Below are 27,687 nucleotides of genomic sequence, written 5' to 3'. Positions count from 1 at the left end.
CGCCAATTTTCATCATTCTCGGCGGTAGGTATCATATAACAATTACAGTCGACCCCCTATAACACTGTTGATTATTCCGTTTTATATGAATTCCATGTTGTACGAGTCACTCACGTAATACGTGTTCCGGCCTGTGAACGGCTCTCGTATTTGTAAAATGTAAGTGACTCGTACAACATGAAAATCATATAAAACGGAATAATCAACAGTGTTATAGAGGGGTCGACGTGTACTATGGTTGTTGAAATACTGAATTTAAATAAGGTTTGCTTGCAAAACCCCCGTGGGTAAAGTCGCGGATAACACCTAGTATATTTCTATTTCTCCTTTTCCTTCATTTTCGTGGTTCGGGACTTATAAGCTAATATGACATTTAAAGTTGTCAGATTTTATTATGTTTGTAAACAAACCACGGTATGACCATTTGTATGTTAGTTATATAAATGTATTTATGACTGAAAAGCAAACAATTTGATCAATAAATGGTCCTTCATACAAATATCCATTCAGAAGAAATTAATATTTGTAATATTTCGCTCATTCTGCCAAGAATCTTTATATGTTTAGTACAATTTATAATATAGAACAATTATTTATAACCTAAATTTTATATTTTTACAATGCATTGCATTCAGGTATTAAGAGAAATTGTTCGGAAAATTGCTACAAAATTCTTATAAATGTGCAATATTTTACGGAATAATTCACTAATATGATGTCTTTTTGAATATATGATACGTTTGTAATTATTTATTATTTATCCATATAGTGATCGTTTAAAATATTTGTATAATTACAAGTATTATGGATAATTTAACAAATCGATAATCTTTCCATATAAGTTAGTTTTAATAAGTGAATTGATGATGACCAACGAGATATGTAAGGTTTATGAAATTAAAATAACATGTTCAAATGTAATTAGGGGTTTTAAATACCTGAACGTGTACAACCATGATTATGTATGTATGTTTCTAACAAATTTTAATTAATAGGTTAATTCAGAAAAGAAGTAAATCTAAAACTACAACAGATGATGACTTACATATTGCCTGTCAACGTAGACAAAAGCTAATTAGGGCTTAATTAAATCACTACAAACTCGTGTAGTAGATAGAAAATAAGGTCCACTTTCTCTGGCAGTATGTGAAATTTAAAGGATTTTTATTAAAAAAAAAATAAGCTCTCATTCAAGAGTTAGACACACGAAGACATCCGATAACCGCACAGGGCCAGCCTATTTATGTATCTGAAGATTTACAAGTTGTGAAGATCTTGTTCTTGCTTAAGAAATACTATGAAATAAGTAAGTTTTCATAACTTACAGCTTATCATTGACACGATTACAATTTATATGCTATAAAGTAATTTGACATGGTTGTGACATTACTGTGTTTGTTTGAAGTTTATTTCACAAACAGGTGAGAAATTAAACTTTAATAACAAAAGTCAGTCATCGATATTTTCATACTTATTCAATTATTTTCATCTACTAGCTGAGAAAATCTCCCCTTACACTTTCTCGACGGCAAAAACGATGTATTCTCATAACATGCTGATTACTTGGCCAGGCAGGTATTTATCTGAACACGCGATCCAATGTAAACCTTATCTTGCGACAACTCCGTTAAATAAGTCGGTTAATTTGATCTTATGATATATGTATCCTGCAACCTTTTTGTGATTATTAAAAGGTGATTTGTTTCTGACGGGGCGCTAAAAATGTGCCGACTCTGGTCACGAATACTTTTCTTCCTTTTTGTAAAAGCTCGAAGTTAATAAGGCACTCGTAGAGCACGAAAAAAGTTACCCTGTCGGCTACCCTTGAGCCGCGTAATTTCACTGTCAATGTGTCTGTTTAATGCTTATGAAATCAACCAATTCGGTAGTCCATAGAGCAACAGATTGGAGAAAAAATAATGAAGTAGAAGAGTTTCAGAAAATAGCAAGATATCCTTTGAAACGAGATTGATTAATGTATCATTAAGCCTGTAAGCATTCAATTTACATATATCATACTATACTGATCATAGTAATAATTATATATTATGAAAGCTCGTTCAGCTGTTCAAAATAAACTTACACTATTCAATCATATTTTAATTAAACTTTATATCTAGTTTCTCAAAATAATTTCGTATAAATAATAATATATTAATCAAAATAGAAAATATACGAATAACTTTAAATTTGCTATGTGTAATTTTAGTATAATAAATAATTTTACATTTAATTAAATACAGAATATGAAACGATAAACGTCTGAGTTTTTCTAATATTTTATATGAAAATTAAAATCTTTCAATAAATCATTTCTCGTATATTGATATTATCTCATATATCGATACGAGATAAATTAATAGAATAATGTAATAGAATAGATATACAGTATTTCAGTTCAGTAAACAATAATTATAGAAAGTACACATTTAATATTATATTCAAATATCAATGTAAATACTAAGACAATTTCATTTCATAAGACAATCTTTTATGAAACAGAAGTTTATTATTGACAGAATTGGCTGCATTAGAAAATCGATATTGTACCAGATATAAAAATGTACTGTACATTACTTACATCAGAATACAGTTCCAGATTGAGCCCTATTAAAAGGTAAGTAATTCTTAGCAATTAATGTAATAATAGAAATATTTATAAGTTACAATTAGTGTTATTGAGTATTATAGAAAATTCTATTAGACATTGTTATTGGTCTGGTGTGGTCAATGTGATTTCGTTATAATTGGATACTATTGCATAACATTTTTCTTCAATTGTATTGAGTTAAGAACATTCTACAGAATGGGCAACTAATAAAACATAAATTAGACAGAATTAAATAACCTAATAAATAGGGTATAACAATATGCAACTTTGTTTTTTCAATGGAAACACATATTTTTGACTCCGGAAATGGAAAGAGCAGGAAATTTTACATTGTACCTGAATGCATACTTACCTAAATTTCAAATGTGATTATTAAGGACCAATTTTTTTTAATAAAAGTTCTGGTCTTCCTTTCTGTCGGCCTTAGTGTGATAAGCCCTGCAAATTGTTATACCCTATATATTAGGTTATTTAATTCTGTCTAATTTATAGTTGTGGGCAAAAAGTGTTGTTTATTAATAAAACATAGTTGAAAACAAAAATTGCATCTAAAATAGTACAGCAGAAGCTGTTCTTTAGGTTAAGCCTCAATCCTCTCATTCTCATACTGTAAAGGAAATCTCCAAAAATTCCTTAATGGGTATTCTCATGGCATATCCTACTAATATATTTTAGTAGGTAACAAAAAATTTAGTTGATAACAAAAAAATTCATCTAAAATACTAGAGTAGAAGCTGCTTACTTTCAAGTTAAGCCTTAAACCTTTCTCTCTCCCCCCGTGGAGGGAATTTTCAAAAATCCCTTCTTAGTGTGCATTTTCATGACGTACCTTTACCCTGACTGGGTACAAAATTTCACCACTTTAGGTTCAGCGGTTTGCTTTCGGCGATGTTGAATCTGTCAATCACTCAGTCAGTCAGGACACGAAATTTTATGTGTTCAGATATATGTTAATTGTGGTGAAAAAAATCGTGTTTTAACATATACATATATATAGGGTGCATTTCTTATTTTGAGACTATAAAATATCTTAATTGGATATCAAGACAATTGGATATCAAGACAATTGGAAAAAGATACAAACAAAAGTTTTAGGGTGTCAAGGGGGCAATCAATTGGTGACCTCAGACGTGACCTTGACTTTGACTTTAAAGGACATTTTAAGGTCAAGTTTGTTGTTTCAATAGGAACACATATTTTTGACTCCGGAAATGGAAAGAGCAGGAAATTTTACATTCAGATATACTCTTGATCTTAAGGTCTAGGTCAAAAGTCAAGATTATTTTAAAGTTAAAATTTATAGCTTATTCTATCGGTAAACCATATTTTTCAATACTGGAATAGACAGGGAAGACAATTTACTGGTTTTTACAACTTTATTACTTTCATTTTTAAAAGCATACACTATTTTTAGCACTATCCAGGCGTAACAACATGGATGTAGTAGTTTTGATGTAGTAGTTTTCTGCTCCTTTTGAGGTGCTTGTTTTCGGTGAGTGACTTTACTTCTCACTGCTGCTTGAGATACTGGTTTCAGGAAAAATTTTACAGCAATTGTTCAAAATGATGCTTTTTCACTTCAACACATCTCTTGATCTGTGCTTCAAATTATCGTAAACAACTGAGAACAACTTCAAGTGTCAGTTGGGCACAAGCTTCTCTGATACGCTGATTTATATTTTCAGCAGTTGTTGGCACTTTTTCACAAACTTTAGTCTTTATAAAACCCCACAAACAGAAATTCGGTGATGTAAGATCTGTGGACCCGGCTGGCCAATTTACTGGACCTCCTCTACTGATCTAGCAACCATTGAATTTTCTCTGTGCAACTTTAGAAAAATTCGTTGGACAGCCATCATGCTGAAACCACATGTGTAGTTTTATTTCCAAGATCAAATCTTCAAGCAATATTGGAAGTTCATTTTCTAAAAAGTCACGAGTTTCTCCATTAAAATTAAACATCAATAAATACCAGATCGATTCCACCAATTATTCCACACCAAACATTGACAGACCATGGACGCTAATGCGCAACTTGGCATAACAGTGTGGCTTCTCAACATTCCAAAAATGCATATTATGCCCATTAACTGCACTATAGTTAGTATAAGTGCACTCATCAGAAAACAATACTTCATGAAAAAAACTTGGATTTTGTTGTATTTGCTGAAGTGTCCATTGACAAAATGTCACTCAATTCTCGTAATCATTGCCATGAAGTTTTTGATGCAAGGACATATGAAAAAGGTGAAATTTATGGCGTTTTAGTGTCTTTTGTACGCTACTGTGAAATATTCCAAAATTGTGACTTATTTGTCAAGTACTTAGATGAGGATTAGCAGCCACTTCAGCTATAACAGCAGTTGCATTAATTTTTTCAGAAACTGTATGTCAGCGATTTTTTCTGCTTTTCTTACATTTTCTGTAGTAGTGAATTGTTGAATAAAGCAATAGAAAGATGCTTGTGATCGTTTTCTATATGGAAAACGTTCAGCGTATCAACAGCAACAGCATTATCAACTTTCCTTGAACATTCTCCATAAATAAAAACCATTTCAATTTTTTCTTCTATAGATATGGCCTTCGTTGTTAAAGTAATAATTTGAAAGCAATAACGTATCACATGCAAATTCAATCGTCCGGATATGAGGACAATTAAAAGAAAAATAAAGTGTGGCTATAACTTTGTAACCAGAGATTTCTGCAACAATAAACATGTATTCATTTACATTTTTGCACACACGCATAACAAAAACTAAACCAAAAATTGCCAAAACAAGTCAGACTTTGCCTGTTTATCAAGATTAACATAAAATTAACCCATTGCGTACATTTGTTCCGCTTCGAATGCCACTCGGAAACCAATAATAAAAATTATTTTTTATATTAATTAAGTAAGTATTTCCATTCAAAAGAGAATAAAACATCAAAAAAAATTGCCGGAAAATAATTTTCACGAAATAAAAACCTTCCAGAAAGTGTTTCTACAAGAAGTATTTTAAAAAAATTAAAGTAATTTAAAATAAATGCTTTAATTTAAACAAATATAGCTGAACGGATTGTAATACTGTACTTTCATTTAATAATGTGTGATATTTCACATGTACTGTCTACATTCATTACAAACTAGTTGACCTTGAGAACAGCTGGTGTCAGCTTTCCCAGGTAGTTCTCATTTACACCTCAGGGTAATATTTGTTTACCGCAGGAGGAAAGCTGACTTACCGCATCTCTTCAAATATAACACAATATTTTCGCTTCTGCTTCTAATAGAATAAAGTGCTATAAATTAAAACACTTGGCAGTTTTTCTTTATTTAGTTGATACCTGTGACATCTTTATTTAGTTAATACGTGTGAAAAATTACACTTTTCAGGCTCTTAAGCCCCTCCTCAGCAAACTAAAATATTAAAAAAGGTTACAACATATATATAGAAAAAATACATAAGTTTTGTAGAATATATAAAATTATTGTGATCTAAAACATACCTTGGGTACAACTATTATTAAAGTGGTACACAATTGATTATACTTTTTACTCATAAATCAGTTTTGTGAAATCTTTACTTCCTTTGATGCCCATTCACAAATTTACATATTTACATATCTGACATCGATTGCAATTTTACAGTTGTATACGATTGGTAATTTATTTAACATTTTAATATTTAATATTATAAATTATTACATAGTCCTCAATAATAATACAATATCTTAAAGTTGGTAAACATGATTAACAATTAATATAAATTTACATATTATCTGTTATCTATTACAATTTTACAGTTGTATTGTTTATTTATTTAACATTTCGATATTTATTATTATAAATTAGCACATTTATTACAATAATAAAACAATTTTAAAGCTGGTGAATACAATTAATATAGACTTTTTAACCAATTTTCACTTATAGAAATGCTAGGATTTTTATTAATACTATTTTGATTTTTGATTATTCCTATAATTTCTTTAAATTTCCTTTTATATGTATCTTTTTCTCTATGTAAAATATCTATATTAGTTTTGTCTATACAGTAGAGCGTCGATTATCGGAAACCTCAATTATCCGAAAGAATTCCAGTCAGCAAATTTAAATTTTCGCCAGGGCTGTAGCGCTGCAATCTTTCGCTATGTCTTGGCTACTCAAATATTTTACGGTTTTGATACTAAATTAACTTCTTAAGTATAATTTTTTATTGTTTTTATATTTTTAAATAAATTTATTCTGTTTGTACAAAATAAAAATAAATAATTTCTAACGATACAATACTATTCGTTAGGATTAACATGGACGAAAATCAATGCGAACCGACAGGCAACGGAGTAAAATTTCAACATGGGAAAGGTTAATATATTTATTCGTGCATAATCGGTTATCCGAAACATCGATTTTTTTTTTCCGAACAACCCCAGTTTCCAATTGTTTCGGATAATCGACGCTCTACTGTATTGCAATTATTTAAAAAGCAGTGTTCATGAAAAATGGAATTTAGTCTTCGATATTGCAAATCTGGTATATATTCTTTCAATCTCACTTTAACTTTACGTTTATTTTTACCTATATAAAATTTAGTATTTTCACATGTGCATGGAATTTTATAAACTACGTTTTTGCTTTCTTTCTTTGTTATATATTTTTTCTAACTTGTTTTGCACTTAATCTAAATTGTAGGTTATATATGTCGGTACTAGTTTTACATTAATTTTTTTGACTTCTTTATTAACTTCTCTGTAGTCCTTTTATGTATGGGAAACGAATGTATTTTATGTCTGTTTAGGATCTATTCTTATTTTTTATCTATTTTTTTAGCTATTTCTTTTTCCCAATTGCTAAGAATTCTGTTTGGGTATCCTGAAAGAATAAATTTTTTTTAGCGTATTTAAATGTTCAATTTGTTCGGTATTTATACTAGTACTATTTTTGATCTTAGTGTATTCCATATTAAATGTATTTTGTTTTATATGAAATGGAATGTTTGAATTATAGTTAACTGTAGTGTTTATTCAACATAGCTTTTTAAATGGTTCGAATTAGAGATTTGTATTGTTTTTTTTTTAATTGTAATATCTAAATAATTTATGCTGGTAATTTATGAGTGGAAAGTATAATCAATTGTGTATCACTTTAATAATAGTTGTACCCAAGGTATGTTTTAGATCAAAAAAGTTTTTTATATATATGTATTGTATTTTAGTTGGCTTAACGTATTAAGAATAATCTGATGTCACTTAATGTCACTTACCTGTATGAATAGGTATGTTTTAGATCACAATAATTTTATAAATTCTATAAAACTTATGTATATTTTCTATATATGTGTTGTAACCTTTTTTAATATTTTAGTTGGCTGAGGAAGGTTTAAAGGCTCGGAAAGTGTAATTTTTTACACGTATGAACTAAATAAAAGTGACAGAAACCGCAAACTGCTTTAATTTATAGCACTTTATTCTGTTTGAAGCAGAAGCGAAAATATTGTGTTATATTTAAACAGATGCGGCAAGACAGCTTTCCTCCTGCTTTAAACAAATATTACCCTGAGTTGTAAATGAGAACTACCTGAGAAAGCTGACACCAGCCGTTATCAAGGTCATCCAGTTTTTAAGCAATGTAGATTGCACGTGTGAATTATCACGCCTTGTTAAATGAAAGTACAACAATCCATGCAGCTATAATTTTCAAATATAAGCATTTATTTTAAACGAAAGTGGTCGCAAGAGAGAGTTTACAGTAGTTCGCGAGTCGATAAATACCTGGAATAGAGGGTTTGCTAAGGGATGGAGTAGAGGTTTTATTGTGACTACGATGACAGGCTTTTAAGTTATTTCGTGTACGATTGTCAAGAAAGTACCTAATCACCGATTGGTCGTCGTTGAAGGCGCACCTCTAGGCGATGTTCGAGTTGCACATGCTTGTAGGTAGGTGAGTTATCTAATTTGGATGAATCGGCACTGACACGTTTACAAGTTACAGAAATTATTTATGACTTAGAGGAACGGGCGACGACTTCTTGAGTCATGAAGATTAAAACGGCGACTGACTCTTCGGCCGTTAATTATGCTATCAGCACGATATCACCCAGCTAAGAGGTCAGCAGGTTATGGGAATGCGTCGTTTTTGCCATCGAGAAAGTGTAAGTCGAGATTCTCTTAGGTAGTAGATGACAACAATTATTAATGCATTTCAATTCACCAGCGGTAACATTCATATGACAAGGGAAAGCTCGTCCACAGATATGACAATTTACTCAATTTGCACGGTGATTATGTCGAAAAAGCTATGTTTGTTCCTAACTTTTCTTAAAAAATTCATTTTGTTATTTACATTTTTCTTTGGACAATCGGAGCTTGAAAAAAACCCGCCCTCGTAAATCAGACTGTTCTCTATCTGCAGGAAAGAGTAGTTACTTCAAAATTACCAAAAGATTAATGTAAATATGTATTATTGGCAAACGAATGTTTTGAATATTTTAACTTATAAACATTTTAACATAACAAATACACGTATAAAATGATTTAAATATATTTTACATTAGATTGGTTCACATTTAGCATTGATAAGTTATTCAATCGCACTGGTTTATTTAATCAATGGACCAATATCCGAAGGAATTGTCTTGTTATAAAGTTCATTTCATTTCAACTATTGCAATTTTATCGATTTATTTTCACTAATAGGTAAAAAAACGTTAACATATTACAATAGCATTATGATATCTTAATGCAACCCTCAACTTCGGCTTTAAAAAAATTAGGGTAAAATTGAGTTTAAAAATATAACTATGATACAAACGTTTTAAGAGATTTATTTCTACAATACAATTATCGATTTAAACTACTTAACTGACACCGATTTCGAGAAATAAATTATTTTACTTTATTATTCAAAGGTTTTCGCTTTCTTTTATTAGCTTTGTCAGTTAATAAAAACACTTGTTTTACATTGGTGCTCTGCTCTTACACTGTATAAAGTTATCATAGCATGTGTGATAATCCGTATGTCAACAAAAACTAACCGTCGATGATGTTACACTTGCACAACAATTGTTGTCCTCAGCTACCTGAGAAAATCTCTACTTACTCTTTCCTGACAACAAAAGCGACGTATTCCCGTGATCTGCTGATTTCTTTTACCGGGCGATATCGAACTGATATCGAAGTTGTCAGCTGAAAAGTCAGTTGTCGCCGGTTATTCCAAAAGTAACGTCATCAAAAATTTCTTTAACTTTTAATTGTGTTAGTGCCTGATCCTACCTGACTGGATATCTCATTTACTCATCCTTGGACATCACCTAACATTGCGCTTTTACAGACTAATTATCAGAGATTCAAAACCCGTTATAGATCTATAAACTAATATATTATAGTATTAATTAAATTTACTATAAAATGTATGTTTTGTGATTAAACTGCTTTTTATTTGTGAATATCGATTTTCAGATTATATAATTATTATATAGTCTATGATGCAGAATTCTAAGAAAGCACCCATTGCAAATAGACTAATTTAAAAGTTTAACTAAAACAATTTTAAGTTTATTTTATACAATATTTACATTACAGCATAAATCGAAATAAACAAAATTTTAAATATATAATATATTATATAAAGAATATTTAACGATAAACTTTCATATGCTCTGGCTCGAAACTTAAGATCCTCGAACAAGCGGGTAAGGGAAGCGATACTTATAGTTATATATTGATATTTATCGGACTTTTTGTAAGTATCAATGTAAAAATACAAGAAATATATTCGGTATAAACTGATTAATATATAGACCTTGTTACATTTCTATATTTGTTAAAATGTATTAATATAAATCACAGAACTTATTTTATACCTTGATTCTTACAATATGCATTTTTCCAACATTACTTTCATTATAAAATTTTCTAACAGATATAAGATTAATACTGAGAATATAATTAATTATTCTCATAATTAAGTAATAAGTATTCTACAAAGTCATAATTTCTTATTAAAAACCCCCAAATACGTATTCGCCTATAATCCATAACTTGTTTTTACTGAAAATGGCAACTAAAACGCTCGAATCGCATTATTGTAGAAAAGAGCATTTTAATCAATAAAAACAATAATGAAAGCACAAGGTAATTATAATTAAAGTTCCGCTTTGAATCTGCCATAAAATAAAAACTACTGGACAGAATGTTATCAATCTTGGGAATAGTGTACAAGACGTGAACGGATTTTATTTCCCGAGAAAAAAGTTAAAAAACTCACCACCAACGGGAAATGGCACTGTCTGCAATATTGTTAAACAAAATAAGACATGAGGACATCGTTGAAAATGTTTTTAATCGGTTTTAAAACGCGTTACAGAGCATGTTCAATGTAGTGTCCACCATTTTTCATAAGCAAGTTACATTGCATTACTGTGTTCTCAACAGTAGCTCTTAGCATGTCACTCTCTTCCTGCGTAAACCATTGTCATTTTGCGTAACTCATCAAGCAGTTTCGTTTTAACCCTTAACTGGTTTTGTAAATTTTACAATGATTACCGGTATCATGGGGGCTGCGCAGCCCCCAAGCAAAGTTTACGTCGAGAGAGCAAGTTTGAACAACGTGACAGTTTGAAAGTGCATAAATGCTAAATAAAACTCTTGTTTAGTATAATCAACTCTTATATATTCATATAATTTTTTTACTTAATTATTACAAGATATCACAAAATTGTTACAACTTTTGGTGTTTGCTTTTTTCAACAATACAAAAATCTACCCTATTGTGAATATCTTTGCAAAATGATTGTAAAAATAAAAAAAAACTTAAAAATACATATTCACAAAAAAACCAACGTAACTGGTATCGTGGGGCCGCGCAGCCCCCAGTAGGTACGTAGCTCCATCCTGATAAGTGCTAAAACGCCGAACGTTTGGCACCGCAAGCGAGGCACGACGTAATGAGATTACATAAAATGGCAGCTGCGCCCAATGCTTAGATTTTTAAAAATTCATATAAATATGGCGCGTGGGGGCCGCGCGGTTCCCGTAAAACCAGTTAAGGGTTAAAACTGATAAAAGACATTTTCAACAATGTCTTCATGTCTTATTTCGTTTAACAACATTGCAGACAGCGCCATTTCCCGTTGGTGCTGGGTTTTTGAACATTTTGAACTCTCTAGAGTCTAAAGAGTAACCAAAAAGTCACTGGCGAGGGTAAAACGAAACCCCGTGATCCTATCTAAGTGCAAGCGAACCGATGAGAAGTCGACCCAAATGACCAAATAAGGCAATGATTTTTATTAAGGTTGTGAGATGTATTCTGACATGAGTCACCGCACATGAATAAATCAGGGAGTTTGACAAATTTATGATGGGAAGATGTCAATTATTGAAAGGAAAGGGTGACGATAACATAAACACAGCTGTACGCAAGTCAAGCTGGCGATTGCATCAGACTTTCTTCCCCCCATGCTTCCCCCCTACGACATAAGTATAAAAAGGGGTAGAATTTGCACCTCCGGGCAGACTGCCGAAGAGCACCCCCGCCAGGTAAACACTCTCAGCAGACAGCCGAAGAGTACCCCACCAAAGCAACACCCTTAGCGGACAGCCGACAGGCAGACCTCTACAGTCAAAGATCAATGGAGCATACACCCTTTTCGGACATAGCCGACCAGACATCTAGGGACATCAGTTCCATACCGCCATATCGTCCATCGCTCCATACTGCTATCAAAGGGAACTTCGATTAGAAACGGCCGATCCCAGTGCGTCCTACCAACACCCTATGCGAAGAGATGGAATTCTACGAGGTAAACCCTTGCCCGAATGTTGTCACTCTCTCTCTCTCTCTCTAACGTGTTCCTCTTAGAGAGGTCTTCTCGAACTTTAGTTTAGGATAGAACGTAGATATAGAATACATTACTTTTATTATTTATGCTTTTTCCTTTGATATGTATAATCTCTTAGTTGTTTAATAAATGTGTTATTGTTCAACCTGTGTAGTTATTCGGACACCTCGTCACGACCTCACGAACACTCCCCACTCGATTTACCTTCCTAAGCCACCCGACAAACCGACAGCGGGTTTTACCCCCCGTGCAGATTAACTGGTCATTAGGGATCAACCCAGTGGCCCCTTGCTAACTCACATATTATTATTCCGAGCGCATATATCCAATCTTAAAAGATAAACTAACAATTTCTATCCTATCCCCTAGAGAGAGTTTACAAGTATAATATAAATTATACTACCTTACGATGTAAATCGGTACGTAGTTTTCTTTTGTTCGGAGACCAAGCGTTGGTATGTGAAAAGACGACGGTGGAAGTTCGAAGAAAATGAAAATCTTAGAAAGCACTTCTATGCGTATAAGTTAACTATATGAATAAGAGATTTTTATGGCAGACGATTGTCTTCTATGGTCTTATCAATGTCGATAAACTGCCTGGAAAGACAGGAAAACTATCTTTATTTTGACCAATAGCGTAAAAGGCAGCCGCGGTTTTTACGAAATGTATGATGAATGCAAAGAAAGTAAACAGATATGTGGACGTTCGAATTATAGATAAGCCTCGTGCGAAAAGAAGTTGATTTCTCTTTTCTCCAAAGACGATTAATGTAACTTCCCTTTTCGTAAACAATGTGTAGAATAATAGTATATTTTCTTACACTGATTAACTTAACAAATTCCGATTCTCACATATACATATAATAATAATAATAATAATAAACAGCTACGAAATAATTCATAAAAATATTCTGTTTTTACTTAAATATGTATATACATTTGTTACGTAAGTATAAGTAAAATACAGTAGAGCGTCGATTACTCGAAAGTCGATTATCCGAAAAAATTCAGTCGGCAAATTTAAATTTTCGCCAGTGCTGTGGCTCTGCAATCTTTGGCTATGTCTTGGGCTACTCAAATATTTTACGTTTTTGATACTAAATTAATTTCCGAAGTATATTTTTTTATTGTTTTTATATTTTTCAATTTATTTATTTTGTTTGTAAAAATAAAAAAATAATTTTAAACGACACAATAGTCTTCGTTAAACTTAACATCGACGAGAATTCAATGCGAAGCGACACGCAACGGAAAAAAATTTCAACATGAAATAGGTTATATTTTTTCGTTCATAATCGGTTATCCGAAATACAGATCTTCCGAACAACCTGTCCCCAATTGATTCAGATAATCGAGCTTTACTGTAATTTGTTTAACCACACTAAGTGGGGTTATAAGTCACAAACCACACACAAATATTCTAGTAGAGTCGTTTATCCGAATCAATATGAGACTGAAATTGTTCAAATAACTTATTTTCGGATAACCGATTATGTACAAAAAAATATGTTAACCTATTCCATGTTGAAATTTTTCTCCATTGCGTGTCTCATCGCGTTGAATTTCCATCGATGTTAAGCCTAACGAAGACTATTGTATCGTTAAAAATAATTTTTTTATTTTGTACGAACAAAATAAATATATTGAAAAATATAAAAACAATAAAAAATTATACTTCAGAAGTTAATTTAGTATCAAAAACTTAAAATATTTGAGTAGCTCAAAACATAGCCAAAGATTGCAGCGCCACAGCATAGCCGAAAATTTAAATTTGCCGACTGGAATTCTTTCGGATAATTGACTTGGGATAATCGGCACTCTTCTGTATATTCTATCTGTAATTATACAAAAAATTTTCTGAGTAATGCTTTTTCTTTTCAGGGTTTTATTTATCTAATATTTCACTAAGAAATTTAGTCTTATGAAGATATGATAAAAACAGCTGAAATAAAATCAGATATGTATTCATTAAGCTTAAATAAGTCGTAAAAATAACTCACATAATTTAATTTTTTTTTATATCAGAAAAACAATCACATGAATCTAAACTAATTTACTCTTTTACTTTTATTATCCGATTACTATTTTTAAAAACTTACAGAATATAGAAAATGGGAAACTGCACTTCAAAATTCATCAACTGGTTTAAAAATCTACAAATTTTTTCTCAGAAAAACAATAGAACTTTCTCGTGGTTACGATCGGATCTATGTGTCTTACAACTTACAAGCTCTGCTTTCTACTTTTAAAGTTTTTGGCATCGACCCCGTCGAAAGATGTAGCTGTTTGGAAGAAATTTATGGAAAACAACAAAACAGAAAAAAAAAATTATATGACTTTTACGTAAATATGACTGAACTCTTTTTATGGTCATCAGCGTTTTATTTATTTGTGTCAGCATTCAACGAAAGTTCACTCTGTCACAGTACCATAAACGCATATGGGAAATATTACATTGAGATGAAGTTGTTGATAATTGTTATGAACATTTATATCGCTGTTCAATTTTCAGTATTGAAAAGAAAAAATTTCTTTTCATTTCATGAAAAGTACTTACAAAGATGAAAAATATATTCCATTGGAAATAGAATTGCTTATATTAGGATCTTTCGTGTGCGTATTTTTCTTGGTTTTGATTTTTTCTATTGTATTGGCGATGATCATGTATTCTACTATCAAAAGATACGATGGTAGTGAATTCTAAGGAATGTTCTGCTCTATATACTTTTCGATTATGTTTCTGGAATTCATAGGACAAATACTTTCAGTTTTGATTTTCTTTCTAGTGAGTTTGTTTTGCGTAGGAAGAAGACTTATAAAGTTAACTGAAAAATTGCAAGAAATAAACACAACTTCTTCATTACTAAAAAAAGAATTACAAGAAATCTGTGAAAAGGACACTGAAATTTGGGAAATTTTTGAAATGGTCAACAAGCAATGGGAAAATCTGGATGCTTTGATATATGCTCACTTTGCATACGAGACGTGCTTTCTGTGTTTTGCTACAATGTTTTTTGACTTGGATGTTGTCATTCGACTACTTATCGGCTTCATTTCGATAATGTTTATAACAGGTGTTGTTTTTATATCATGGGCCCTGTCTTACTTGACATCTCTGGTAATTATCATCTTTTCTTTTATTGCTAATAGTAATTTACTATGTAAAATATATTATATAATTTTTATACATCAGTTTTTGCTAAAATACTATCTGGTAACATTTACATGTCCAAACATCAAACTACTTAATTTTTTGCATTATTTGTTTGAACACAAAAATACATTATATTAATTGTGGTTTTGCGTAGCAACATATTACAGCTTTCCTGACAATCAAAAGCATTTTAGTTTTTTACACGAAAATAATTTTTATAGAGGAATTTATAAAAGTGCAAATGCTATTTTTTACGGAAAGTTATAATATAATTAAGTAGTAGTGATTGAGAGTCACAGATATTACACGCTCTACTATCCAGTTGTGTAGTCGATTAAACTAGCGAAACTGCTGGAGTGTCACGGGTTGGGTCCATATAAGGCAAGTTTTAAATACAGTTTATTTTTACTTAAAAACGTGAAGTAATCCAGGAAATTCCACATGGCCTGCTGTTGCTGAAACGCAAACCATAACCACTTACTAATGTTCAATGTTTATATCTACTTGTCCACTAGCAGGGTCAAAACGTAAAGAGACAATAAACTAGACTGGAGCCTTTTTCCTTAATTTAAATACTAAGCAAATTAAGATTAAAGCTAGTGTAAATTCGAAGATAAAGAGTTAATTATACAGTCTGTTGTTTTATATAATAATTTTTAGTACGGATCTAAAGTAAATTATTTATTGTTTTCTAATCTAAATTATTCTTCAGTAGGAGAGTCGATAAAACTATTGAACATCGATAATTGGCTTGTGATTCACCATTGTACCGACCGTGTTGTATTATTCATGTTTGTGACATGTGTAAAACGATTACAAAACAGATTCCTACAGAACTTATCGCAACAGAAAAACACTTCCCCCCCTCAGATCGCTTTTAAAATTTTTTGCTTGATCCTGTCACTTCACTTATACATTAGAAATAGAATGTTATAAAATTCTACTCTTAAGCATGTGTATTTGATCATGAAAACACGAAAATAATAATTTTTCTATCGCTATATATTCTATTTTTCTGTATAAAGCACTAGCAAATTCTTTAGCGAACCATTATTCGCCGTATTTGGATACTCAAATACAATGTTTTACATTCAGTATTAGAACATTTATGTATAATAAGCTAGTCGTTGTTAAACTCTCATTTTGAGCAGTGTTATAAGCACCAAATAAAAGTATATTTTAAAAATGCTGTGAAATTTAAAGTTATTCATTAGTGCAGAAAACATAGGCAAATCATCAATTATAAATATAAGTAATAATGTATTGATTATTAAATAATACTTCTGTATTTTAGACGTACGATAACTTCGTTTCCATACAAAGATTCTCTTCAAACAACTTGCCAGTTGAATTCAAGTTTAAGGTGAATTATAAATGGAATATTGTTATGTAATTATGATCTTAACTCACATATTAACAGAATATTTGCTGTGAAAAATATTGTAAATACCAACCTTTTCATCTTATCATTAACTGCATTATATTCTTTCTTGTAATTTCCGCAGTACGTGGGCAAATGTTATCTTGTAAAATCAAGAACACCTTAACGATTTGCCAAACATAGATGTCTTAGCCTTAAATTTCATATACTATTTGTACAAGCGAACTATAGATACCTCTTGTTAATATTTGGCCAATTGTCAAGTACTGATGATAAATAATACCCCTCAAAGTCCACTAAACATTAACAATTTTTCGGGCGTCATTCAAATCACGTATAAAAATTCAGCAACATATTGTTTAACTTTTTCTGTAGCTTGTGTGGTGCTATCGATCATAAAATTTTGTTATTGAAAACTTTTATATTTTAGGTATTATTAGGTATTGTAACTGTTTAATTCGGTGGGTAGACATACATTTTATCGAAAAATGTAATGTTAAAACGAGTAAAATCATTATTATATTCGATTATATTCGAAATATGACACACCTCTCCTTTAACTTCCCCTTCTCCGACCTTTAACTACAAACAATTACTAGCCTCAATTCCCCTCATACCATGCAAAATTTCAAAATTTTTTGACAAAGGCATAGGGGAAATACAGACAAAATGACATACGGTTTTATTTTAGGTTCATAACTCTTTATTGGTAAATCACAGAACTGTCATATTCTACACCAATCATCTTTGGTTTTTTTACCTATGGACAAAATGACATATACTATGGACAAAATGACACATTACGTAAGGACAAAATGACGTACACGTAAAAACTATAAAATTATTGACAAAGTTCACAAATGAAACGCTTGGCTCTTTTAGAAACGTCAGTGCAAGAAGCGTGAGCCCAAAGCAAACAATAGCACCATAACCAGTCTTCTCCAGGCTTAGATCGTGAAAAAAGATCATCGCAATACAAGGTATATGCATAGACAGTCTTCTTCATCATCATGACAGTTATTAGGAAAATTTTCTTCTTCAAGTAACTTTTTAGTAATGTTTCGTCTCCTTTTCTCTGGCGGAGCTTTGGACTCATTTTTTGATTTAATTGCCTTCATATTAATAGTAGAAGTTAAAACTAGAGGTTTGTCGAGTCACGTGATTCGTTGCAAGTTTTTTGTTATGTGAAAGATAATAAGTTTGTAAATAATATGTAAGAAAGAAAATAAAGTTTTATACTAAAATTTCTTTTAAACAATAATGAAAGACTTTGTTTGGGAGGTATTTTTTATAATTAATAAAACGTTAAGAGATTAAGGCAAGTTTCTTGACTAAGCTCTTATGGGCTAAATGACAGGTATGTCATTATGTCCGTTGTCTATGTATGTCGTTTTGTCCATATAACGTTATAAAACAACAAAATTATAAAATAAATACAAAGATGTTATTTTTAATGGAAAAAGTTATTTAAGTGCAACAACAAATTCTTGAGGGTTGAAATAAATGCTACACAAGTAGATAAAATAGTGAAAAACTTACCATCTATACAAAAAAATTTGTTGCGAGGAAAAAACTCATAACGTATCATTTTTTGTTGTCGGCCATGACACCCTGGCGAATGAGAGGAGTGCGTTCACATTTTGACAGGTTAGTAAAAGCAGCTTGTATAACATGGTGTCATGGTCAGTTGTGCGCTTGAGACCGCCAAATTCAAATTATGGTGCCTATGTCATTTTGTACGTATATGTCATTTTGTCTGTATTTCCCCTACACGTTATTACGCTTCCGAAAGGATGAACAAAATGGAACTACGGTACACTAACAGCCATACATAAAAAAACAAACCAAACTTTTTGCATTTCTCTACGTTTTACAGATTCTTTAGTACAAAAATGTAACATTCTCCGGGGTTACTTTTTGAGCGATCGCCATACTTTCTCTCTGTTATATATAACGGGAGGGAGCGTAAAATGATATTGTTTATTACCCGTTACAATTTAAATTTTGAAATCAGATTTTTTAAATTTTAGAATATATCGATTCGTTAATTTTACTTTTAATTGTTAAAATAGTAAAAAAATTTGATTTAGAAATTTGCTATTAAAACGGTTAAAGTATTTTTTTTACTTTTAAAAAATATTATTCTGTAATGAATACTTTTATCAAAGTGCCAACACACTGACCCAGACATTGAAATTAAACACTTGTTGCTTATATAACTTATGATAATTCCAATTAAAACAACGAAGAAAGATAATAACTCTAGTATTAACTTTACAGAAGAACTTACAAGTATGAACAATATATTTTCAAAATAAAAAATAGATATTATTTTAAAAGTAAGTAACGATATTTAAATTAAAACTTATAGATTTATTCGTTTTTTTAAAGTGTTGCAACTGTGTTTTTGTATTGTTTATATGTGTAATATGAAACTATTTTTTAATTTTGTATTTGATATGAACTCGCATTTTCGTATATTATACCTTTATATCATCTTAGTATACCTAATTTTGAATTTAAAAATATCGAAAACTGCTTCTGTTAATACAAAATTTAAAAACATGTTGTTGTGTACGCACATAATCAATGATAACATTTATCAGATCCTTTATTATATTTATCATTATGTAAATTTATTAACGTTCTCATTACTCTCATATTGTTTAGTATATGTTTATAATTAATCATATTGTTATGTATATGTAAGTATGTATGTCTTTATTGTAGATATATATTTAAAGCTAATAATACTGCTTCTACTTCTACATTGTAATATTTATTAAAGTAAACTCTGCACGAGCAATAGTAAGATAATGACTCTTATTGCTGAGAAATTTTATAGCTAACTTCATTTATTTATTTTAAATCGTGTAATGGAGAATGAGCAGCAACTCATAACACATAATGAACCCCAGTCTCTTCTTATTAATAAGGTACTATTGAAAAGAAAGACTATTTTGGACATAATAATATGTATTTTGTCACTGTAATACATAGTTTAAAGTGTTATTGGTTGTTAGGTATTTGAAAATGTTTATTTCTACGTTTCTTTTCTTACAGAGTGTAAAACTTAATGCATGTTTTTACATTATTTTATTAAACATCAATTAAAGTAAAGTATTATTTTAACAGTTTTCTTTCTTTTTCAGAAATAGAAACATGCAAAACATACTTCAAATTGCTAATTCTCCAGGAGTGATTTATACAGTTATAAGTCTATTATGTTTCCTCGTAATTATATACACAAAAAGCACTGTGTGTGATTGGATGATGAATTTCAAGGAGTTTAATATGAGAAGCCAACTGAATGCTTATTTAAAACTTTTATCGAAATTAAAAGCAAGAAAAATTGGTATGTTTACGTTGTTTTAACGAATAATTTTTAAGCACAACAAAAAACATTTTTTTTTCTTATTTATAAGCAGAGCATTGTTATATATCATTCATTTTTATTACTGTTTCTAACATTTATGTAAGTTTGATTTATATATAATTAATAAACGTAATCAAAATTAAACTGTTTAATTAATTACAATAAAAAAGTAATTAACTAAGAAGAAACATTTTATATACAAAGAATAATCAGCTTTGTCAAATGAAAAGCTGTTGTCAATTAGTTGCAGCGTGTAAAAAGTCACTGTACATTCAATTACACAGAGATGGAATTCTACGAGNATATATAACGGGAGGGAGCGTAAAATGATATTGTTTATTACCCGTTACAATTTAAATTTTGAAATCAGATTTTTTAAATTTTAGAATATATCGATTCGTTAATTTTACTTTTAATTGTTAAAATAGTAAAAAAATTTGATTTAGAAATTTGCTATTAAAACGGTTAAAGTATTTTTTTTACTTTTAAAAAATATTATTCTGTAATGAATACTTTTATCAAAGTGCCAACACACTGACCCAGACATTGAAATTAAACACTTGTTGCTTATATAACTTATGATAATTCCAATTAAAACAACGAAGAAAGATAATAACTCTAGTATTAACTTTACAGAAGAACTTACAAGTATGAACAATATATTTTCAAAATAAAAAATAGATATTATTTTAAAAGTAAGTAACGATATTTAAATTAAAACTTATAGATTTATTCGTTTTTTTAAAGTGTTGCAACTGTGTTTTTGTATTGTTTATATGTGTAATATGAAACTATTTTTTAATTTTGTATTTGATATGAACTCGCATTTTCGTATATTATACCTTTAACTCATCTTAGTATACCTAATTTTGAATTTAAAAATATCGAAAACTGCTTCTGTTAATACAAAATTTAAAAACATGTTGTTGTGTACGCACATAATCAATGATAACATTTATCAGATCCTTTATTATATTTATCATTATGTAAATTTATTAACGTTCTCATTACTCTCATATTGTTTAGTATATGTTTATAATTAATCATATTGTTATGTATATGTAAGTATGTATGTCTTTATTGTAGATATATATTTAAAGCTAATAATACTGCTTCTACTTCTACATTGTAATATTTATTAAAGTAAACTCTGCACGAGCAATAGTAAGATAATGACTCTTATTGCTGAGAAATTTTAGAGCTAACTTCATTTATTTATTTTAAATCGTGTAATGGAGAATGAGCAGCAACTCATAACACATAATGAACCCCAGTCTCTTCTTATTAATAAGGTACTATTGAAAAGAAAGACTATTTTGGACATAATAATATGTATTTTGTCACTGTAATACATAGTTTAAAGTGTTATTGGTTGTTAGGTATTTGAAAATGTTTATTTCTACGTTTCTTTTCTTACAGAGTGTAAAACTTAATGCATGTTTTTACATTATTTTATTAAACATCAATTAAAGTAAAGTATTATTTTAACAGTTTTCTTTCTTTTTCAGAAATAGAAACATGCAAAACATACTGCAAATTGCTAATTCTCCAGGAGTGATTTATACAGTTATAAGTCTATTATGTTTCCTCGTAATTATATACACAAAAAGCACTGTATGTGATTGGATGATGAATTTCAAGGATTTTAATATGAGAAGCCAACTGAATGCTTATTTAAAACTTTTATCGAAATTAAAAGCAAGAAAAATTGGTATGTTTACGTTGTTTTAACGAATAATTTTTAAGCACAACAACAAACATTTTTTTTTCTTATTTATAAGCAGAGCATTGTTATATATCATTCATTTTTATTACTGTTTCTAACATTTATGTAAGTTTGATTTATATATAATTAATAAACGTAATCAAAATTAAACTGTTTAATTAATTACAATAAAAAAGTAATTAACTAAGAAGAAACATTTTATATACAAAGAATAATCAGCTTTGTCAAATGAAAAGCTGTTGTCAATTAGTTGCAGCGTGTAAAAAGTCACTGTACATTCAATTACACACAATATAAATTCACATTGATTTACCGATCCTTTTATAATAATATATATATCATTGTACGTATCCACAAATTTTATTAAAATTACTCAAAATTGATATAAAATTATATTTAATGCGTATCGTATTCTATGTAAACAGATGAATTTCGTTATTTTTAACATTAATATCACGAATCAATTTATTATTTTATAGGAATGGACATGATAATAGATGAAACTTACGATTACAAGTCATCGAAAGGATATATTACAATGAACCTGATTTTCATGAAATGGGTATTTGTATTTGATCCGAAATTTATGAAAGTAAGCCAATTTTAAATATTTTGATACGATATAATTAATTAGTGAAACTAAAACACCGTAACAATTTCTTGTTGATGTATACAAAAAGAATTAACACGATTTTATTCATACACTGTTTATGAAAAAACAATAAATTTTAGAATTATTTATAAGCACAATAATTTTTTTTTATTATTCTGTATTTAAACGAATGTAATATAATCTACGAGGACGGTTTTTTTCAACTTCCGATAGCCCATAAAACAAAGACAAATGTAAGTAACAAAATGAATCTTTTACCAAAAGTTACGTATAAACATGGTTACTTTTCGACATAATCACCGGGAAGATTGAGGCATTTGTCTGTCTATAAATGAGCTTTAAAATCCTCTCTTTATAGAATGTTGCCGCAACCTTAAGGCACATCTCGAGTCACTGGCAGCAACATTCTATAAAGGGGGCATTACTAAGCTTGTCCACAGATACCACAAATACCTCAATTTTCACGGTGATTATGTCTAAAAGTAACCATGTTTGTACAGTACCTAACTTTTAGTAATAAATTTATTTTGTTACTTATATCGTCTCTGTTTTATGGACCATTGGAGGTTGTCAAAAACCGTTTTTGTTCAGTCGTTTAAATGTATTTTTTTATCTTTACGTTCTATAACGATATTTGATTACAGTATTTTATTAAAATGGCACACACTCTGTGTTGTTTTCAGTTACTGTCAGATTACACTGAAACTTCATTATATTTTAAATCCGTAATGAAGAGTAATGTTCCATTATTTCGAATATGATTCGGATATAAAATATTAAAATATTATCATAAACTTTGTAAAGTAATGTTAACCAGACTTAAATAATTTACTATTGGATAATTTTGATTTGATTTTTTTAGAAGATATGATTACCAGTCGACCCCCCTATAACACTGTGAGAGTCCAGTTTAGTGAATAAATTCGTTAAATAAAATTTTTGTTAAGGGAGGAAAAGAAAAAAATTTAACTTCAAATTGCCATAAATAAAGACATAAAAATCTTTTCCCACGAACTTAGTTCCTTGTCAAGTATGATACATCGAATGTGTCACCCGAAATCTCGAAAACGACTATTGGTCAGAGAAGAAAGAACAGTCCTAATAAGGCAGTGGAAAAAACCCAAAGAGACCCCCTTTATAAAAAGGAGGGGTCGAGACGGAAGAGTCAGTCTCTGGAAATTTGTGCGCACTGTGTTTTTTAGAAAAACGGATAAGTCGCTACCAGGAACTCGCTGTTCGAAGGGACTACGCCGACAACGTTCGAAGGAACTTTGTGATACTAAAAACCCGGTTCAACGTTCGAAGGAACTTGTGAAGACCCATTAACGATTCAACCCAGGACTAATCAACGATTGAAACTAAGGTATTTATCCTCGCGCGAAATATATGTGAGCTCTCTCTCAGAAATACGGGTAACCGGTAAAAAGTTGATATGCTAATTAACCGATTGTATATAGCTATTGCGACTGTAGATAAAATGAACAATAAACGGGCATTATGTATAGAGAATGTATAGTGTGATTCCTCTGGTTCTCTCGGTACGCCTCCATCCCGGAACTAAAAGTCCACAACGCGACCGTTCGCGTAAATAAACGGCCAATAACAAAATTTTTCTGTGTCTACTAAAAGACACAGTGGTGTCATCCTGACAGGGCGCCAAAGAGGTGCCGACCCTGCGGTCACAACACTGTTGATTATTCCGTTTTATATGAATTCCATGTTGTACGAGTCACTTAGATTTTACAAATACTTGAGCAGTTCATAGCCTGGCACACGTATTTGTAAAATCTAAGTGACTCGTACAACATGGAATTTATATAAAACGGAATAATCAATAGTGTTATTGGGGGGTCGACTTGTATTATAATTGCATATGATTCATTAACTCACAAAAATATATTAAAATTAATATTTATTTATTTTATTTCAGACGTTATTGGAAGACGATGAAAACATTGATAGACCTATAATGAAGCATGCTGATAAAGGTATAATGACAGATTCATTACTAATCAGGTAGGTAGAATTTTAAAATGATTTTTTATATTGAATTACTAATACAGTTCTTCTTAGATAAAAACTACAGCTTATTTAAATATGTGATTGCTTTAATTAAAAGCTGTTACTGTAGCTTTGATTAATTTTCTGTATATTTTTATAAAACTATTTTATTTCAGACGTTATTGGAAGACGATGAAAACATTGATAGACCTATAATGAAGCATGCTGATAAAGGTATAATGACAGATTCATTACTAATCAGGTAGGTAGAATTTTAAAATGATTTTTTATATTGAATTACTAATACAGTTCTTCTTAGATAAAAACTACAGCTTATTTAAATATGTGATTGCTTTAATTAAAAGCTGTTACTGTAGCTTTGATTAATTTTCTGTATATTTTTATAAAACTGTTTTCTGTTTTCTAAGAATTACTCAATAGCTAAGGCAAATCTAATCAGTAATCATACATACATATGCTACTCGTACCTAAGAATTATAAAATCTCATAAAAGAAAGTTATACACGTTACAGGACTGCTAAATCTTATGTCAATGTAAATGTGAATTTCATCCAACATATCTCTTATAATCTTGGTTTATAATGCTACTTTCACTGACTATATTTAGTGAATTTATGCATATTTCTTGATACCTTTTGCTTTTCTTTCAACTATATCTTGAAATTTTCTTTTCAAGGCATTCATTTTAGCACGTAAACCAAAAAATTCAGCCATCCTTTCACAGTTATTTTCATCTTTCATTTTTATTTCATTTTTATATCCTAAACATTTTCCTCTTCTCATCTCTACAAGTGTTTCAGACAAATGTATTTTTTTCTCACCTTACCGTTTTCATTGTCAATGATAAGAACAGGCTGGAGTCAATTTGCCAATGGACATACAGGCGCTTAGAAGAATAGGAAAGCACAGAAGAGTATCATACTGAACATTATATCTGTTTGTTTGAGAAAGTGGTTGCTGGCTATACGTGTGAATAAAGTAAGTGGTAATATCATAACTCTTTAGCGACCATTATCATGTATTGTTGCATTCCCGTACAGTTGTTGCCAGGTATGTATTGACTAAATTTTGGTATGAATTTTGTCAGGCTACGATTATTCGCATGCATATTTTTCCAATTTTGATAAATTGACTATCCCTTACATGTATTTTATGTAACTATGTAAAAGTAATTTTCGGATGGCCAAGAAATTTCCAAAATTTATATACTTTCAGTTTTTGTCCTACAGAGATTTTAATACGATATTTCGTGCTAATATCTGTGCTGTATACTATCGAGCTGGGTCTAATTTATAATGAAACGTCTCTGATATTCTTAATATTTGCTAATATTATGACATTGTAATTTTAAATTTTAATTATTGATAGAATACTTGAAATTTTTATATGTAAACTAAATATTTTATTTGTGAAAGATTTACTTAAACGTATTTTAAAACCTGATGGCCTATGGCAGTGGGTTAAAAGTTCATTAATCTATATTGTTTCAGAAAAAGCTTAAGTTTTCTAGTAAAATTGTATTCTCTGCTGAATACACATGGTATAAATCGAATTTAACATATAAATCAAAATATCTCCATTTTCTAGTATTAAAATCATTCCAAATTTTGTGTGCATGACTTTACTTTTCATGTGATATGATAGTTTAATTCAATTCACAATAAAATTCCTGCTTTGATGGTGAATGTTTTTATCAAAGTTTAATTTAATGGACATGGAGTCATACCCTTCGTAATCACAAGATCTAATTTGGCTTGAGTAAAATATTTTATTGTATTTCCGAATGGTTTCTTCTTGTAGATTACTAGTTAATTTAACCATGCTATTTGCCATAAGTTTATAATTTTGTAAGTTATAGTAATTTTGAGTTGACTTATTCTTATCTTCTCATACACTTTATATTTTGGTTCGGATACAGATTTTATTTTGAACATATTATTATAAACTGTTGGTTCGTTTTCTTTTCTACTGGCCTTAGTTAGTATCATTTTAATTGATCTAAGATATAATTAATTATAATTTTCAACTAATTTATCTAAACATCTATTTATAATTTTGTATTATTAGCTGTAAAGCATTACCACATTTTAGTGTCTAATAAGAGTTCTGCTGAATTTCTGGGAAAGTGAACAATTTATTTTTATATTTACTGTAGGGAACCAATGTATACTATTTTCTTAACTTTCAGCCAAAGAAAGTTGCTTTTGGTGTCTGACTTTTAGCACACTATTTTTAAAATTTGCAGTAATTACTCAGAGTCTCTAGCATTTCGTATGCGTAAATAAATTCTTTTTATTCTTTTAAATCGCGTGGTAGAAAGGAGTGCCTGCTTTTTATGTAAGTCTGCTGAAGTTCGCTAAAAGCATTGAAATTTTTCTCTCGTCCGCCATTGGTATAAAAAATATACGTGGTAGTTTGATAACAAGTAAAGCGCTCTCTTTAAGAAAGCGATACAAGTATAAACTTATTTCAATACTCTCTGTTTTCGCTTCTGCTTGAAACCGGATCTATACGTGCATCTTCTCATCGTTAAAAAATGACAGTACTGATATCTGTTTTTATAGTATGCGAGATTGTCTGTAGAAAGTGTTGAAAGCACTCGCTGCAGATCATAAATAAACAGCGTATGGTTCTTCATAAGTATTTTAAACTCGGAAGGTGGTCAAGTGACCACAATTTGGATTCAAAGCTTCACTTTTCCAACACGCTGATATATTATGTAATATGACAAAGTTGGCTGTTTCACAAAAGAAATCACGATTCTTCTTGCAGTATGAAAGTATAAGTACGAAATATAGAAATGCCACTATACAGTAACAATGTATTTTATCTTATTTACCATTTTCATGCAAAAAAGGTAATAATGGTGGAATTATTTGATATATTAAATAAAGAAAGTAATATATATATAAATAAATTCATTAGGCAATTTCACTATTGAAAGTTTTAATCTTTTTAATGACTTTATTGTATAAATGTTCCA

At 30.0% G+C, this 27,687-nt stretch overlaps 1 protein-coding gene across 5 annotated transcripts; it reads left to right on the top strand.

Moving 5' to 3' along the window:
• Positions 1-24,798, top strand: LOC111633774. 5 transcript variants are annotated; one of them, XM_023378401.1, is made up of 6 exons: positions 1-24; positions 1,695-1,991; positions 2,520-2,617; positions 20,120-20,322; positions 22,549-22,661; positions 24,613-24,798. In XM_023378401.1, exons 3-6 carry the CDS (start codon positions 2,562-2,564, stop codon positions 24,700-24,702), a joined length of 462 nt encoding a protein of 153 aa, XP_023234169.1. In that variant the 5' UTR covers positions 1-24; positions 1,695-1,991; positions 2,520-2,561; the 3' UTR covers positions 24,703-24,798. The 5 variants fall into 5 exon arrangements, 4 of the variants coding, with proteins under 4 accessions (XP_023234169.1, XP_023234170.1, XP_023234172.1 ...); XM_023378402.1 differs by lacking the exons at positions 1-24; positions 1,695-1,991 and having other exon boundaries at positions 2,433-2,617; XM_023378404.1 differs by lacking the exons at positions 1-24; positions 1,695-1,991; positions 2,520-2,617 and adding an exon at positions 19,242-19,306.
• Positions 24,799-27,687: the final 2,889 nt, after the last annotated feature.

Source organism: Centruroides sculpturatus, unplaced genomic scaffold (genome assembly GCF_000671375.1).
Source record: "Centruroides sculpturatus isolate CEXI.00-Female unplaced genomic scaffold, Cexi_2.0 scaffold470, whole genome shotgun sequence".
In the NCBI taxonomy this organism is placed as follows: domain Eukaryota; kingdom Metazoa; phylum Arthropoda; class Arachnida; order Scorpiones; family Buthidae; genus Centruroides; species Centruroides sculpturatus.
This window is presented reverse-complemented; position numbering and strand designations above follow the sequence as displayed.

Bases quoted from the DNA above. Each gene is read 5' to 3' on its own strand.
- LOC111633774 (XM_023378401.1), top strand. From the start codon at position 2,562: ATGTACTGTACATTACTTACATCAGAATACAGTTCCAGATTGAGCCCT. The intron at 2,618-20,119 runs GTAAGTAATTCT...TTTCTTTTTCAG, and splicing joins AGATTGAGCCCTATTAAAAG to AAATAGAAACATGCAAAACA. The intron at 20,323-22,548 runs GTATGTTTACGT...ATTATTTTATAG, and splicing joins ATTAAAAGCAAGAAAAATTG to GAATGGACATGATAATAGAT.